At 45.6% G+C, this 17,788-nt stretch overlaps 1 protein-coding gene across 1 annotated transcript; it reads left to right on the forward strand.

Annotated features, from left to right (window-relative positions):
* The first annotated feature begins 84 nt into the window (after positions 1-84).
* C2H2orf49 (chromosome 2 C2orf49 homolog) lies at positions 85-17,104 on the forward strand. Its single transcript, XM_075336490.1, has 4 exons — positions 85-375; positions 2,108-2,274; positions 5,703-6,057; positions 16,486-17,104. Exons 1-4 carry the CDS (start codon positions 154-156, stop codon positions 16,540-16,542), a joined length of 801 nt encoding a protein of 266 aa, XP_075192605.1. The 5' UTR covers positions 85-153; the 3' UTR covers positions 16,543-17,104.
* The last annotated feature ends 684 nt before the right edge of the window (positions 17,105-17,788 follow it).

Consider the following 17,788-nt stretch of genomic DNA (forward strand, 5'->3'; position numbering starts at 1 on the left):
TCTGCCCTGCCAGTGGGAGCGCTCACGTGACACGCTATGCAGCGCGGTGGCGTCCATCTTTTAAGTGGGCAGTGGGTGTACTTTATACTAGAGGCTATTACACTAATATTCCGTTAGCCCACCAGACCCGTTCTATATCTAGCGGCTGCGCACATGGGGATGCAGTGCTTGCGGTTCGCACTGTCACCAATATCACCAAGCTCGAAAAGGCACCGATTCCGCGACTCCCGTGATGACATTTCCGGTGGCCGCAGGGTTTTGTGGGAAGGATTAATGATGGCTGCTGTTGGCGGTAGATCAGGGGGGCAGGAGGGTGATTTTCTCTTGCACCCGGAGCTGCTGTCCAGGGACTTCCTGCTGCTGTCACTGGGGCAGGTGAGGCTTCCATGTGTCCTGTGGGCATCTCCCGGTACAACCGTGCTAAAAGGGGCCAAATGTGCCCCTGCTGGTCTTATATGTGATGGGCTCCATACCAGGGAGATGGCAGCTTCCTTTCTGATAACACGGCCACTGGTAGCCTCCTGACTACTAGTCATCAGTCAGGTGTCTGTGTCCAATCTGATGACAATCCGCACCCCATACAACCAGAGTATGGAAGAGGTGCCATCAGGTCTGTGGTCACCAGTGGGTACTTGTAGGCGTCTGCGGCATGTCCTGCTGCACTGCCCCTCTAGAGGGTCCCCTGGACCGTACTCGTTATATGGACCTACTGACCCCTCCTAAAGAGCCACTCATGGAATTGGAAATTGTGCGGCAAATCTTCTCAGAAAGATGCTGGAGGTTTTCTAAGAACGGCCCCAAGTTAGATATATATCTCCAGTCTTCTGCCCCCACAATGTGCTGCCCATAATAGTGTCACCTTGCATGACGCGGTGTCCGCCATGATAATGGGACGGGTATAAAGCTTTTTTTCATCGTCTGACCGCCACCAATAATACTATGGTTTTCATAGTCTAATTATCCAGTGGCTGTAGATCTCTGGCTTTTTCTTAAGCATTATTTGTGAGTTTTCTTGAGGCAGATTCTCTGTATTGGGCATTTTTCTTCTTCCAATGGCAAATTTGGTGTGGTTTTTTTTTGTTTTGTTTTTTTAAAAGCAGAGATGCCTCAAGAATTTACATTGATTCGTTTTACATGTGGGGAAAAACAGCAAAACTCATTGTCATGAATTGGAATCTTATTCAGAGTATTTGAATTATTTGTGTTGGGGATTTTTGGCTCAAACTCTATGAACATTCCCTTTTGAATAATCTTACTCGTCACTGTGAGAAAAAACTGCTTCAATGCACCTTGTATTGCTGTTTTTTTTTTTTGTTTTTTTTTCATATGGGAGAAGCAGCAACATGTTAAATCTTGAGGTGTTTCTGCTACAAAAATCCTCCTAATTGAAGCAGAAATAAATGCCATGTACACACACACACACACACACACACACACACACACACACACACACACACACACACACACACACACACACACAAATGAGGAAAAAATACAGGCCCAAATGCTCCCAAAAATGTAGGTTTGGATCCACATCAAAATCCTCCGTATGATCTTACTCCTTTAAAGGGATTTTCTCCGGCGCTGTGACCTCAGATATGCTGGTCTATACTGTGATTTGGCTATTGGACTCCCACAGTGTTTTGATGGAGGTGGAGACTGCAGCATACACTCCTGACAAAATTGTGAAAAGGAGTGGGGTGTGATGAAATAATAAAAAAAAAGTTCTATCTTACAGCGCCGTTCCTCCCTCCACACGCGAACGCTGCAGTCAATCATTGGCCTCTATAATGCTATGTTTTACCTGTAAATCATCAACAAGCTGACTAAATACCAATAACTCAATAACCGCTATAAAAACATGTAATTAAAAGCTTTATTACAAGGAAAGTTTTTAAAAAAAAATATATATATATACACACACACACACACACACACACACACACACACACACACACTAGGAATAAAATGTGTCGGCAGCTCCTTACTGATGGTTTCCAGGTAGCACGAGTACTTTTGTTTTCTACATATGTGAAGGTAAATGTTTTAGTAAATATGTAACAATATCAGTTTAATAAATGTCTAATATTTGTCAATTTTGTTTCAGAAAAACATTGTAGTACAAGATGCCGTGAATGACAAGGAGAAGTTAACAGAGATCTTTGTCCAGCATGCTATGCCCCTTCCCCAGAGGCAGTTACCCAAGAGCCGATGGGGTAAACTGATGGAAAGTAAGAGGGGCGTAAAGAAACTAGACGAGCCATGCAAGAAGAGGTGAGGCTTCTGGTACTCAGGGGCACCATAGGGAAGATGTAAAGGAAACTTAGTGCGCACACCTTTGCCCTGATTTTACAATTATTAATGTTTCCTTAGTGCAAAATTGAGTAACTCTACAAGTAGTCTTCAATGAGGAAAATTACTACCATTTTTGCTAATGTAGACTATGTGCAAGTCCTTCACATAGCTGGCTGTCCTGAATGTGACTGCTGTGATACTAGCATATCACTAAAAGAAAGGTAGCAGTAAAAGATCAGCTCACCTGCTCTGAGGGATCCGCAGCACCGCAAGGTGTGTTCGGGACAACTAGAGAGAATTACGGATAATCTATCTTCAAGATTGGGAAATCAATGCTTATCAAATGTGACTACTAATGTTCCCAATCTAGAATCTGGATTATTTGTAATTCTCTCTAGATATCCAAAAGTTACCCTCTCTAGGTTTTGCTTGTAATTTTTTGGATACCGTATAGTCAACCTTTGACGATATTTGGTATACTATATGGAGTCAACAGGACAAATACCATAACACTTTTATAGTGCAACTTTCACTTCATTTTGGCAATATCCTGGAGATATGACAGTGTTAGTCTTTGTATGACTACTAAGTGCAAAGTATAGCAATAATTTCATATTGCTGGGACAGCCAGAAGCCTTGCTGAGAAGTCCTAGTTTTGGTGCATCTATGTGACTTGTCCATACATACAGTGGGTACGGAAAGTATTCAGACACCTTTAAATTTTTCACTCTTTGTTTCATTGCAACCATTTGGTAAATTTCAAAAAAGTTAATTTTTTTTTCATTAATGTACATTCTGAACCCCCATCTTGACAGAAAAACCAGAAATGTTGAAACTTTTGCAAATTTATTAAACAAGAAAAACTGAAATATCATGGTCATAAGTATTCAGACCCTTTGCTCAGACACGCATATTTAAGTCACATGCTGTCCATTTCCTTGTGATCCTCCTTGAGATGGTTCTACTCCTTCATTGGAGTCCAGATGTGTTTCATTAAGCTGATTGGACTTGATTTGGAAAGGCACACACCTGTCTATATAAGACCTCACAGCGCACACTGCATGTCAGACCAAATTAGAATCATGAGGTCAAAGGAACTGCCCAAGGAGCTCAGAGACAATTGTGGCAGGGCATAGATCTGGCCAAGGTTGCAAAATAAATTCTACAGTACTCAAGGTTCCTAAGAGCACAGAGCCTACATAATCCTTAACTGGAAGACGTTTGGGACCACAGAACTCTTCCTACACCTGGCTGTCCAGCCAAACGGAGCAATCATGGGAGAAGAGCCTTGGTTAGAGAGGTAAAGAAGAACCCAAAGATCACTGTGGCTGAGCTCCAGAGATGCAGTAGGAAGATGGGAGAAAGTTCCATTAAGTCAACTATCACTACAGCCCTCCACCAGTCGGTCCTTTATGGCAGAGTGGCCCGACGGAAGCCTCTCCTCAGTGCAAGACATATGAAAGCCCGTATAGAGTTTGCAAAAAACATATGAAGGACTCCCAGACTATGAGAAATAAGATTCTCTGGTCTGATGAGAGGAAGAACGTTTTGGTGATAATTCTAAGAGGTATGTGTGGAGAAAACCAGGCACTGCTCATCATATGTCCAATACAATCCCAAAAGTGAAACATGGTGGTGGCAGCATCATGCTATGGGGGTGTTTTTCAGTTGCAGGGACAGGACGACTGTTTGCAATTGAAAAAAAGACGATTGCAGCCAAGTACAGAGAGATCCTGGAAGAAAACCTCTTCCAGAGTGATCTGGCCCTCAGACATGGCCCTAGGTTCACCTTCCAACAAGATAATAACCCTAAGCACACAGCTAAAATAACAAAGGAGTGGTTTCAGAACAACTGTGACCATTGTTGACCGGTCCAGCCAGAGCCCTGACCTAAACCCAATTGAGGATCTCTGGAGAGAACTGAAAATGGCTGTCCACCAACGTTCACCATCCAACCTGATGAAACTGGAGAGGATCTGCAAGGAAGAATGGCAGAGGATTCTCAAATCCAGGTGTGAAAAACTTGTTGCATCATTCCCAAGAAGACTCATGGCTGTACTAGCTCAAAAGGAGGGTGCTTCTACTCAATACTGAGCAAAGGGTCTGAATACTTATGACCATGTGATATTTCAGTTTTTCTTGTTTAATAAATTTTCAAAAATTTCTACATTTGTTTGTTTTTTTTCTGTCAAGATGGGCTGCAGCGTGTACATTAATGAGAAAAAAATGAACTTTTTTGAATTTATCAAATGGCAGCAATGAAACAAAGAGTGAAAAATTTAAAGAGGTCTGAATAGTTTCCGTACGCACTGTATGACTGCTTGCTGCAAAGTTGTACCAGTGTGTTCTGCTTTTACATTACCCTTGTATTTCCTGAAGAATTGTTAACATATACACCTACTGCAGCTTGAAGAAGCACTCCCATAAACATTTTTATCCCCTTAAGGCTACGTTCACACATCAGTTTTTTGGCATCAGGCACAATCCGGCGTGTGCCTCATGCAACGGATCCGGCGCAGAATATGCAAAAACAGATGCGCCTGATCCTTTTTGTTGATGGATCCGCTATACCTGATCCGTCAAACGGATACGGCGCATCCGTTTTTTGCATCTGTTTTGTCTGGGGTTTTTTTTTTTGTTTTTTTTTTTTTTGCTGGATCCGTTTTTTTTTCAATAGATTGGAGCATGCTCAGTTTAAAAAAAAAAAAAAACTAATCTGGCGGCCGCATCCGTTTTTTGCTGCATTGTGCCGGATCCGGCGTCCTTAGGCTTCCATTGTAAATCACGCCGGATCCAGCGCGATACAATTTTTTTTTTTTTTTTCTTTTTTCCCGAGACAAAAAACATTCAATGAGACGTTCCATCTGGCCACTGCATTGAGTAATTCCTCCGGATCCGTCAAAAGCTGAATGCAACGCAAGGCCATCAGGCACAATCCGGCGCTAATACAAATCAATGGGGATAAAACTGATCCAGCGCCGGATCCGTTTTATCCGTTTTTTTCCGAATTGTGCCTGATGGAAAAAAACTGATGTGTGAACGTAGCCTAATATATTACATTCATCATATTATGTAGCCCTGTGTACTTAAGTGAGTCATCGTTAGAACTACATGGTGGTTTCAGTGATGTAAATTTGTAGTTCTAATGATGATTCGTGCAGGGAAAAGACTTCCTGTTTCTACATAGCGCTGAGAAGGATTCAGCTTGTATGTTTTTAATCATGAGTATTAAGTATTAACTGGGTAGAAGGGCAAAATTAGCAATTGTAACATTACAGTGCTATATAATATGATGACTGTGATATATTAAGAGGATAAAACCATTGATGGCAGTGCTTCTTTAATTGAAATGTGATTGTTACAACTCTATACTTACATACTGACTATGAACAGTTTTTCTGTTTCAGTGCTGAAAATATCAGAAAACGCCCTCTTATTGTATTTGATGGGGCCTCGACCAGCACAAGTATAAAGGTGAAAAAGACCGAGAATGGGCATGCAGCTCAGCGTCTTCATCAGTCGTACTCAGAAACAAGCAGCACGTCAGTAAGATCAGGAGCAGTGCCCACCAGTCCTGTGCCCCACCAGAATAGCTCAACAGCCAGCAAAGAAGCCAAGATCCCTACTGGAAACTATGAACATTCAACTACCACCGGGCCAGGGTCCAATATCGCAACAGTGAAAGTAAAATGCCAGTCGCCAGTCAGTGGAAGCGTTGTCAAAATAAAAAGGGCTGCTCCAAAGGACGACTCGGATGTGATGGTATGTATTCGCCCTGTGGATTGGTAAATACAACTGAAAACGCCTGGGTTTCACTGGTTGATTGATAAATTTGTTTTGCGGCGTACTTACATACAACACTAAGGGAATCTGTCACCATAAAAAACGAAACTGAACTTCTGTAATGTGTCAAAGACACAAATCTACGAATTCAATTTCATTTCCCTTTTTAATAAGTGCTTATTTCTCATTCTCTGTTTGTCAATGAGATATTTAGGAGTCCTGCTGTATTGTTCAGCGCTTAGGAGTCCAGGGGTTGCCTGGACGTAGTGGCCTTACACCATGGGGAAGAAACTGAGTCCAGAGATCATAAATGACATCCTTAGACTGTCTCTACACATATTCTTTAAAGGTTTAGTCGCACAAGATAAAAACCGATACTGAAATTAATGTGTACGTCAATCGCTCCACCAACGATCCACCAGCTTATCGTATTCAGCCCCAGTTCTGCCGTCCAGGGAGCTCCACTTCCACCATGGGTTCCACACAGTTTCCTCTCCCTTTCCCCTCCTTTTAGGTCTCCTTCACATGTCCGTGTAAATCACGCACGTTTTTCGCGTATGGCCCTCCGTGTGCAGTGTTTATGGCAAACGTGTGTTCTCCGTGTTATCAGTGATGACACACGGAGAACGGGAACTTTCTGCTCACCTGTCCCTGGCGTTGCTGTCTGTGGTGCTGATCTCCGGTCCTGCAGACTCCCCGCTGCTGCAGCTTCCGGCCCGCAGTGGAGTGAATATGCAATGAGTATAATGAGCGGGGGTCGGGAGCAACTGACAGCAGAGGCAGAGACAGCAGCGCTGGAGAAGGTGGGTGAGTATAGAAATTCATTTTATGTTTAATCTTTCTTTATTAAAGTAAACAAGAGAATTTACAGGAAGAAAAAAAAAAAGAAGATTCAAATACGTGATTACTTCATGTCAACTTACAGAGAAGAGTATAAGCCACATCCTAACTAACACCTCTTCTCTTACTATCATAAGGCACGCATATGACATGTAACCACCTTTTATAATACAGACAATCTCCTTCCAATTGAGAACTACACCTCAAACAAAGTGAGGCTACTGCCGAAAACAAAAAAGAAAAGGAAAACATTTGAAGATTTAACGAACTAGAGAGAAAGGAAAGTAGCAAGGGGGAAAGTTAAGGAAAAGAAGAGAAGGAAAAGGCTGAGAGAAGAGCAACAGAAAGAGAGGGAGGGAAGGCATGGTAGGGATTACCTCCCCAGTACTCGGGCCGCTACATTGGACTGACGTAACATGCGTCATGCGTTACCAATAAGGTTCTGAAATGGTAGAGAATCAAGAGCCAGGGTCCAGGGGGTCCAGATCCTAAGAAATTTATCCACTGACTCATTGGTTTCTGCCGTTAGGGACTCCATCCTGTGGATGATGGCCATCTCCGCAAACCACTCCCTGATGGCACCCCAGTCGATTTCCAGTATCTCGGGATCACCATGCGTGCCGCCATAAGACAGTATCTCAGAAGGCCCGCTTTCTGTGATTTAAGCGATCCCGGGAGAATTGAAAGCAGCGCCATCTGAGGGGAACCCACCAACTGCTCTCCGCAAATCACAGTGTATGCTTTGAACACGGACCTCCAGAAAGGTTGTATCAATGGGCAGTCCCACCAGATATGCAGCATTGTCCCCCTTCCCCTTCCACACCTCCAGCAGCTATCTGAGACCCCGGGAAATGTTGCGTGTAGAGTATCCGGGCACCTGAACCAACGGGTCAGAATTTTATAATTTTTTTCCTGTGCTGCACAGGCGATGGAAAATTTGAGTGAGGATAAAGGACTTTTTCCAGTCCTCTTCAGGAATGAAAGTCCCCAAATCTCTATTCCACTTCTCGATATATTTAAGGTCTCCCATGTCCGCCTCTGTAATCAGGAAGGAGTAAACCAGAGACAAGAGATGCCCGGGAGAATACTCCCGCAAAAACAATTGTTCAAATTTTGTGGGCTGAGCCGCAAAAAGCCCAAGTCTGTTGTCAACCATCAAGAAGGACCTAAGTTGAAGGTATTCCAGCCAAGTCGTTGGATGCCGACCCTCTGGGAGCAAAAGGGCCGAAAAGGGGGGTACTTCCAAACCGTGCAAAGTCTGGGCTATCCATGTGTCCTCACCCCTCCTCCAACCTAAGAAACGCTCGACTCCCATCCCTGGGGGGAACTCCGGGTTAGAGAAAAGCGGTGAGAGTGGACCAGGACCCCTTGAGAGAGATCCCCGCCTGCACTCAACGTCCCAGACCCTCAGGGATGCCCTGAGAAACTCCGCCTCTCCATCTATCCGTCCCCTCCGCAGCGGTGTGATCCACGGGAGGAACCGCAGGGGCGTTTCGGACCAAACCTGCTCCAGACTCGCCCATTGTTTAGTGCTCCTATTAAATTGCTAATCCATTAGTCTCAGCAGAAGAGACGCCTTGTGGTACTTTTTAAAGTCTGGCAACCCTGCCCCCCCCCTCTCCCTTACCTCTACTCAAGACTCTCCTCCCCACCCGAGAGCTCCTCCCTCCCCACACAAATTTAATAATTGACTGTATTCTGGTGAAAAAAAACGATGGTAATGCTATAGGGGCCGTTTGAAAGATATATAGAAAACGTGGGAGAACATCCATCTTGACATTAATACGTCCAAACCAGGACAGTTTCTGTCTATCGATTTGTTTAAGATCTCTCATAGTGCGTTCCAACAAAGGGAGGTAATTGAGGTGAAAAATCTTGGTATTGTCCCGTGGTACCACCACCCCCAGATAAGTCGGGGCCGATGTCTGCCATCTAAAAGGAAAGTTGGATGCAATATGATCTACTTCCCTCCCCGGCAGAGTGAAATTCAAGGCTTCTGATTTATTATAGTTAACTTTAAAGTTGCTTATAAGTCCGAAGTTCTCAATTTCCTTAAAGGGAACCTGTCATCAGAAATTTAGCTATAAACCTAAAAGTTTCCCCCTCTGCAGCTCCTGGGCTGCATTCTAGGAAGCTTCCTATAGTTTTTGTGGCCCCTTTTTATTCCAAAATAAATACTTTTATAAACTGGTACCTTTTTCGTATACAAATTTCTTAAATCTTCCACGGGGGCGGGCTGCCTGATGTACGTTGCTGTCCTCCTGCCGATTTACGCCGCCCCCGAACGCTGAATTTCAAACCTCAGGACGCCGCCCCTGGGCGCCCGTGGTCCCGCGCATGCGCTGTGCTACTGTAGCGGTGCCGTGCACGTGTGACCGCTGGTGACGCTTTGCGCGGGCACCGACTGCTCCGTCCGCTCCTCCCATCTATTTCCTGCTGCTGAGCAGGATGGGAAGGAGGTGACGTCCGGTCATCTGGCCAGCGAGCGCTTGTGCAGAACGCTGGAGGAATAGGCGAAAGTGCGGTCACGAGGTTATGGGCGGCACTTGCTGATAACACTCACAGCGCCGCCCATAACCTCATGCCCGCGCAAAGCGTCACTAGCGGTCACATGTGCACGCAGTGCACGGCACCGCTACAGTAGCACAGCGCATGCGCGGGACCACGGGCGCCCAGGGGCGGCGTCCTGAGGTTTGAAATTCAGCGTTCGGGGGCGGCGTAAATCGGCAGGAGGACAGCAACGTACATCAGGCAGCCCGCCCCCATGGAAGATTTAAGAAATTTGCATACGAAAAGGTACAAGTTTTATAAAGTATTTATTTTGGAATAAAAGGGGCCACAAAAACTATAGGAAGCTTTCTAGAATGCAGCCCAGGAGCTGCAGAGGGGGAAACTTTTAGGTTTATAGCTAAATTTCTGATGACAGGTTCACTTTAACCAAGGAGGGAAAGGATATGTGGGGCTGTGTAATGTATAGGAGGAGGTCATCTGCATATAATGCCGCTTTACAATGATGCTCTCCCACCTCTATCCCTTTTATATCTGGGTTCTGTCTAATGGCCAAAGCCAAATGCTTCATTACGATTACAAATAGGAGGGGGGATAAGGGACAACCCTGTCTGGTACCATTTTTTTATGCTAATTGGCGCGGACAAGGACCCATTTACCTTTATTCTGGCAGTCGGTGTACTATAAAGGGAGGCCACTCCTCTAAGGAACCTGTCACCTATCCCCACCTGTCTCAACGCTGCCAACATGAAACTCCAGCTGACCCGGTCGATGGCTTTCTCCGCATCTATGGAAAGTAAACACATAGGTAGTGCCTTTGCCTTCGCCCGAGCCAGCAGAAGAAACGTCTTATTCGTGTTGTCTCTTGCCTCTCGGCCCCCCACAAAACCCACCTGGTCCGTGTGTATCACTTTTGGAAGCAAAGGTGCCAGTCTATTGGCGAGAGCTTTTGAAAAGAATTTGACATCTATATTAATCAATGATATGGGACTGTAATTGGAGACATTAACCGGGTCCTTCCCTGGTTTCGGAATTACACATATATGCGCCTCTAGAGACTGAGGAACAAAAGATGCTCCAGCAGGCACCGAGTTAAAGACCCGTGTCAAAAAGGGGACAATTTGTTCCCTAAAAATTCTAAAAAATTTAGTTGTAAAACCATCCGGTCCCGGGCTCTTACCTACTGGGGTGTCTCTGATAACCGAAGATATCTCCTCTTCCGTAAAATCTGACCCCAGCGTCTCAATTTCTGATTGCGCTAGCCTAGGCAAGGCAGTCCGCTGGACATAGTCCTCAATCTTATTATTGAGTGCCGTCTGTGACATATCAGTAAACTGACCCTTTATGTTGTACAGGTCCCCATAAAAGGCACGGAACTCTTCAGCTATTTTAACCGGGTCCTGAATCATATGTCGTCCTCCTGTTTTTAATTTTCGGGATATGATTTGTGAGCTTCCTTGGGTGAATAAACCTGGCTAATGCCCTTCCACACTTGTCTGCATGTTCATATAAGTATCTCTGTAAACGTACCCTCTGTGCATAGTATTTTTGATCTAAGAGCCCCCTAAGTTACTCCCGGGATCCCACCAATTCAGCGTACACCGAGGCCGATAAGGATTTTTTGTGGGATGCCTCCAAGGTCTGTATTCGCTGAACCAAAGAGGTAATCAGAGAGGCCCTCTCCCGTTTAAGTCTTGATCCATGCTTTATTAATATACCCCGCACCACACATTTAAGGGCCTCCCACTGTGTCGGCAAGGCCGTCTGGTCCTGAGCGTGAATTTCCAAGAAATCACTCATCGCCTGTCGTATTTCTGCTACACATAAGTCGTGTTTAAGTAGATGTTCATTAAGACGCCACGTCCATGGTCGCCGCAAACCATCTTCTGGGGGAGTGAGTTGGACGAACACCGGTGCATGGTCCGATAGACATATAGACCCTATGGAGGCCTGGGTTCTCCATGGCATGGCGTGTTGGCTAATCCACAACATATCTATACGGCTGTAAGATGAATGAATTGGGGAGAAATAAGAGTAATCCCTCTCCGTGCGGTGCAGTGCCCTCCAAATATCAACCAATTGTAATGCTTGCAACTTTTTCCCTAGTGCCAACATCCTTTTTTGTGAAATAAAACGCCGCCCCGAGGAGGTATCAATTGCCGGTTCAAAGGTGAAATTAAAGTTCCCCCCCCCCCCCAGCTATTAAAGTCCCTTCTGCAAATTCCGCCAGCCGAGACAGGAGGGAAGAGCATGCCACAGTGGGTCTGGAGTTGGGTAAATACCAGTTAGCTACGGTATATACACCCACACCAATCTGGAGCTTCAGAAATATAAATCTACCCTCAAGATCCACCAAAGAGTCGATCACTGAGAACACCAATGACTTATGGAGAGCAATGGAGACCCCCCCGGATTTAGCAGTCGGGTTAGGGCTGTGAAACCATGTTGTGTAAAATCTAACCCTAAGAACTGGGACCTGGCCTGCTTTAAAATGGGTCTCTTGTAATAATAACACCTGAGTCCTCTGTTTATGCATAGCATAAAATATTTGCGATCTCTTTTGCGGCACATTCAACCCTTTACAATTATGGGAGCCAAAATTAAGTTGCGTCATGCCGAGCATTGGGGTCCCACACCTAAGGATAGGGGTGAAGAAGGGGAAATAGAGATGACCAGAGTAAGGAGCAAGAAATGCAGCAAGAATCAAGAAAAGATTAGGCTGTGAAATAGAGAAAAAGAAAAGGGAAAACAAAGATTACAAACTGTAAGCCCAACAAATGCGGTAATTCCTGGGTATTGCTTTCAAGCGTCACTCAATCCGCGACGCGTAAACCCAAACCAGGCGTGTACTTTCCAGGACGGAAGCCCCCCCCCCCCCCCCTCCCAGGCCTCATTATAAAACCCAAACCACAGACAAACCCCAGCTCAGATGCGCACAAGGGGGGACAGAGGGCCACAGGGGGCAAGAAGAAAGGGGGAAGAGAGAGGTCGTGGAGCACGGGCCCGAAAAGAGGCGATAGAAGGCCAAAGGGGACACAGAAGGAGGAAGCGGAAGGAAACATGAAAAACGGGGGGCTGTTAATCATAACCATACATGTCCTATATGAAACTGCTAGGAATTCTGTAAAAGCATGAAACTACAAGAATCGGGGGCAGGAGGGCAAAATTGTAGCGGCAGAGAGAGGGAACCGTTTCGACTCACGTCAGTTATTATATCTAGCATTAAACCTCTCCCATGACTTCATTAACTTAAACTTAGCCCCTCAATCAGCCCTCCGCATCCAACCCCCAAATAACAATACTACTCAAGTACAGTATAAAGTGTGAGAAGCATACAAGCCCAGTTTGACGAACATCAGTCCTTGGTAGATGGACGACCTCCTCCTCCCGTCTTCCTCTCCCCGCGATTACTTCTTGGAGGACGCTGAGGAAGCCCCCGCGAGAATTCTCTTGGAATAGAAGGCCAGTCCTCGATTTCAACTCTGGGGAGATTCAAGGCCTCCGAAAAGGGTGTCAGATCCTCTGGTGAATGAAGTACGTGCATTCAGCCGCCACTGCGGACTTGAAGGCGAAAAGGGAAGCCCCAGCTGTACACCAAGTCCCGTGACCGAAGGAGCTCCAACAGAGGCCGTAGTGCTCTCCTCCTCTGGAGAGTAAGACGAGAGAGGTCGGGTAGGAACTGCAACTTAATCTTTTGGAAAAGGATCGGTACCCCTTCCTGGAGCTTCAGCAGAATAGACTCCTTTTGTAAATAATGGTGGACCCGACAGATCACGTCCCGCGGGAACTCCGAGTCCGCTGGTTTGGGTCCCAAGGATCTGTGTGCTCTATCAAGTTCGATCTCTGTGGCTGGAGGGAGCCCCAATATCTTGTTGAATATTCTTTGGAGGACATGTGGGAGTTCCCTGGAATCAACAGACTCTGGCAGACCCCGTACTCTTAAGTTGTTGCGTCGTCCTCTGTTCTCTGCATCGTCCAGTGCTTCAGTCAGGTAGTGGAGCTGGCGAGATTGGGTCTCTAGCAACTCTTTATGAGAGGATAAGTCCTTCTGCATTTCTTGTAATTGGGTCTCCTGAGACAGGACCCTTGCATCTATATTCTGCACACTGGAACGCACTTCTGTCAGCTCTGACCTGCACGCCTTCTCCAATCTGGAGATATAGCCTTCCATGTCCTCTCTGGATGGGATGCTGATGATTCTTGCTCTGAGCTCCATTAGCTCCCTCAGGACACCGGAACCTTCCTGTCCCAGCCCCAGAGTGCTGACATGCTGAGAAATCTGGCTGGTGGAGTGCTCCATACTCTCCATATCTTCTATATTAGCTCTGACCTCTGTGCCTGTCACAGCAGCTGCAGAGCCACTGAGTAGCAAAGGGCTGGAGGTCCAGGGAGCCCCATCTTCCTGTCCCTCCTGGAGCTCCATTGACAGTGAAGGGCTCAGGGGCAAAGTCTGATCCCTCTCCCCTCCTCCAGGAGAAGCTGCAGAGTCTGCAAGGCCCAGGCCTCTCACCTGCCGCCCGTCCACCTCCTCTCCCTCTGCCAGGACCTGCTCCCCATGCTGTGAAGACACCAGAGCCTGCTCCCTCCGAGTACCTGGCTCCTCAAACCCCACTTCTCCAGCTGCACAGGATCTGTCACCATCTGGATTCCTGCCTCCACCTTCTGCTCCTCGGACTGTTCTCTGCTTTGGGCCTCTAACAGGTACTCTGTGCGCCCCCTCCCCCGCTGCCACTGCTGCATAGCTGACAAGGCCAGCGGCCATCTTACTTCCCTCCTGCTCCATCTGTGCCACTGTTGGTTTAGCCAGAAATCGCTGGATGCTGCCTCGATTCTGCCTGGAAAGGTGTCCTTGAGCTCCCCTCCGCCTCAATGTGCTCATAGTCTGGGATAGAGGGCCGAAAAAATTAATGTAGTAGCTGATTTCCTGGGAGATAAGGGGGAGCTGAGGCAAAAGCACAACCTCACTCCCTCATGGCCAGGACACGCCCCAGAAATTCATTTTATTTCACAGACACGTGTGTTTTCTCCGGTGCGTGTCACACGGATTACATCCATGTGGTCCGTGTGACACCAGTGATGCCGGAGAAAAACTGACATGTCTAGGTGTGGAGCACACGGTCCATGACAAAACACGGACGTGAGCACAGACCCATTGATTTTAATGGGTCTATGTGTGCCCGTGTCTCTGGCACGTGAGGAAACGGATCAAACACATACCGGAGACACTGACGTGTGAAGGAGGCCTTATGACATGATTGATAGATGCTGCCTTTGTGACTCAGTTCATTAGCTATTAGACCCCTTTTCTATCTTGGCTTATGGTGAGATGAAGAACAGGGCTTGGTTGGAAAAAGGAGATAATGGTAGTAAAGCTTCCCGGACCCGCCATTGATAACTGGAGATGAATGGAATACAGTGGAACCTTGGTTAACGAGAACAATCCGTTCTGGGTGTGTGCTTGTTAACCAAGTTATTCGTTCAGCAAAGCAAGATTTCCCATAGGAAATAATGCAAGCTCAGACAATTCGTTCCACAACTTGTTAAATGTCCCATCCTGGTCCCCTATTGTGTCATTCCACACAGGCACAAACTCACACAAACGCGCACACACACGCACATATTATATGCTTACCTTCCGTTCCATCGCCGGCCTGCTGGGACTTGCTGTTCTCTAGCACGGGCTGTGTATCAGGTAACCATCATGACGAGAGAGGAACTTCCGCACCCAGAGCGTTGACGTCAAAGGCAGGAGCCTCTGATTGGTGAGTGCGCTGCCTTTGAGTAGCGTCTGACAGCAGAAGTTCCTGCCTCGTTGCCAATGGTTACCGATACACAGCATGGAGCGGCGAACTACAGGACCCAGGAGGCCGGCGATAGAACTGAAGATACACATTATGCTCACCTTACCTTCCGTTCCATCGCCGGCCTCCTGGGTCTTGTAGTTCGCCGCGAGGATTCCTCCCTCATCGCGATGCACTGCCAACTACAGGACCCAGGAGGCCGGTGATGGAACGGAAGGTAAGGTGAGGATAATACTGTATGTGTGTGCGTGCATGTGTGTTTGTGTGGACTGCAAGAGCGGGTCAGACCGCGGTGGATGTACAGAACCGGAGGTGTGTGCGGTGAGGATTTTCTCGTACAGCAAAGCTTTTTTGTAAACAGGGTTACAAATTTACAGAAGGCTTTGCTTGTTAAGCGAAATTCTCATTAAGTGGGTTACTCGTTAAGCGAGGTACCACTGTATTAATAAAGTCCACTAATAAATACTATTTTAGAGACCTATAACTAGCGCTTTATCTTGATAGACACTCCCTTTAATCTCATGCTGGCCAGGTTTTCAGCTTTCTTTGTGGACTCTTTAAAAAATGTAGAAAACGTTTAGTATAATGATTTTAAATGACGTCTTTCTGTTCAGTGCTTGAATCTCATCCTAGTTTCATGAGGAATACCCTTTTAAGTATTGCATTTCTATAAAATTTCGTAAAATAGTATTATGTTAACCCTCACTTCCATGAAAGGGGTTTTCCTTAAAAAAGAAAAAAAATTCTTTGTGGATCACTTTGCACTTGTTGAACATAACAGGCAAGGCATTGCTTACCTTTTCTCTGTCCAGCGCTGCCTGTCTGAACTTTGTTGACAGGCTGCAGATCTAATATAATTGCAGCACACCTGCTTCTTGCAGGCAATCATTGGGCTCAGCAGATCTGCCATTGTAGACCAAGCTACAGAACCCAGTGATTGGCTGCAGCAGTCACGAGTAAGCTCATACATTTATTGGACTTGCTAGAGTGTTTATTGCTTGTGTGGGCTTTACTGTGAGATTCCTATATAATGGCGACCATAGACTGATAATAAGATGCAGTCGTGGTAATGTGCCAGGCACTGAGGGGTGTTGTAGTAAAAAAATATATATATATAAATATTTTTATGTTTTTTATTATTATTATTATTATTATTATTTATTATTATTATTATTATTATTTTTTATATATTATTACCAAACTGCTCATTTTTGCAGTCACATAGTTGTCACACTAAAAATTTCCCTTTCTCTTTCAGAATGATGAGAAACCATCAGAAGCGAAAAAGAAGATCCACCATGTTACATGGCCATGAGTTGGACGATCTGATTTTAGGACATCAATCATGGATAAATGATACTGGAATTTAGGTGCAAAGATGTACAGACATTGCCAACACTTTTCTACCAGACGAGGACATGTTAACGGTGCATGAATCTGTCCAGTGTTTATCACCTTAGACATTTTCTTCAAGAATAGCAGGCCCCGTCGTCATAGGTCACATCCTAAGACGTTCAGTTACTAATTTATTACTGAAGACTCTCATGCCGATGGTGAGGAGGAGGCTGACACTGTCCTACAAGTGATTGTAGTGTTTTTCTTAGATCTGTTAATACATGACTATTATTTTTATATTATTAAATTGTCTGGATTGCAGTGGCATTTTCATTCCTTTTGAGGACACCTTTCTGTATTCTGAATAGTGGGATCTATGGGCTTAATTGGTATATAAAGTCGGTACAGCTTTATACACTATCTGTCTATAAAAGTCTTATTATTTTTTTCCAGGAGTCCAGTAGTAGTGGGATTAAAAAAATTGGAAAAAATTACATCTGGTCATTGACGGAGATATTCTGACAAATTATATTTTAGCATATGAAAAATATTCACCAAATATATTAATAGCAGAGTATTCTTTTTATCTCTGGAGAGAGAACCATTGCAGTGTCCTCACACTCAGTGATCATGAATATTACACTGAAGGTAGACTACATACCAAAATCCTACCATCTAAATGTCAGACCCCAGTAACCATGAGAGAGTAACATTAACCCCTTCACGACCATGGACGGATCTATCCGTCATGGAGCGTGTCACATTAAGCCCCGCCCCCTGCCGCTGGCAGGGTGCGGCGATTGGCGCACATATTAGCTGTTTTCAACAGCTGACATGTGTGCCTGCATGTTACGAGTGGAATCGCATTCCACCCGTAACATTAACCCCTTACATCTCGCTGCCAAAGTCTGGCAGCGAGATGTATATAGATGCGCGGTGAAGATTTTCACTTACCGCCACCCCCACCGGAAGTCACGTGAGTGATCACGTGACTTTCGGTGGTTGCCATGGTAGCACAGGGTCATGTGATGACGCCTGCAGCTATGACGAGTCACTTTCATTTTCACCCGGCCCGGAGGCCAGTGAAGCAGGAAGTGACCGTATCTGCTGTTTACAGCTGTGTAGCTGTGATCAGCAGATAGATCAGAGCGATCGGATTGCTGATCGCTATAGCCCCCTAGGGGGACTAGTAAAATAAAAAGTAAAAAAAAAAAGTTTTAAAAAAT

This window comes from Anomaloglossus baeobatrachus, chromosome 2, assembly GCF_048569485.1.
Source record: "Anomaloglossus baeobatrachus isolate aAnoBae1 chromosome 2, aAnoBae1.hap1, whole genome shotgun sequence".
In the NCBI taxonomy this organism is placed as follows: Eukaryota; Metazoa; Chordata; class Amphibia; order Anura; family Aromobatidae; genus Anomaloglossus; species Anomaloglossus baeobatrachus.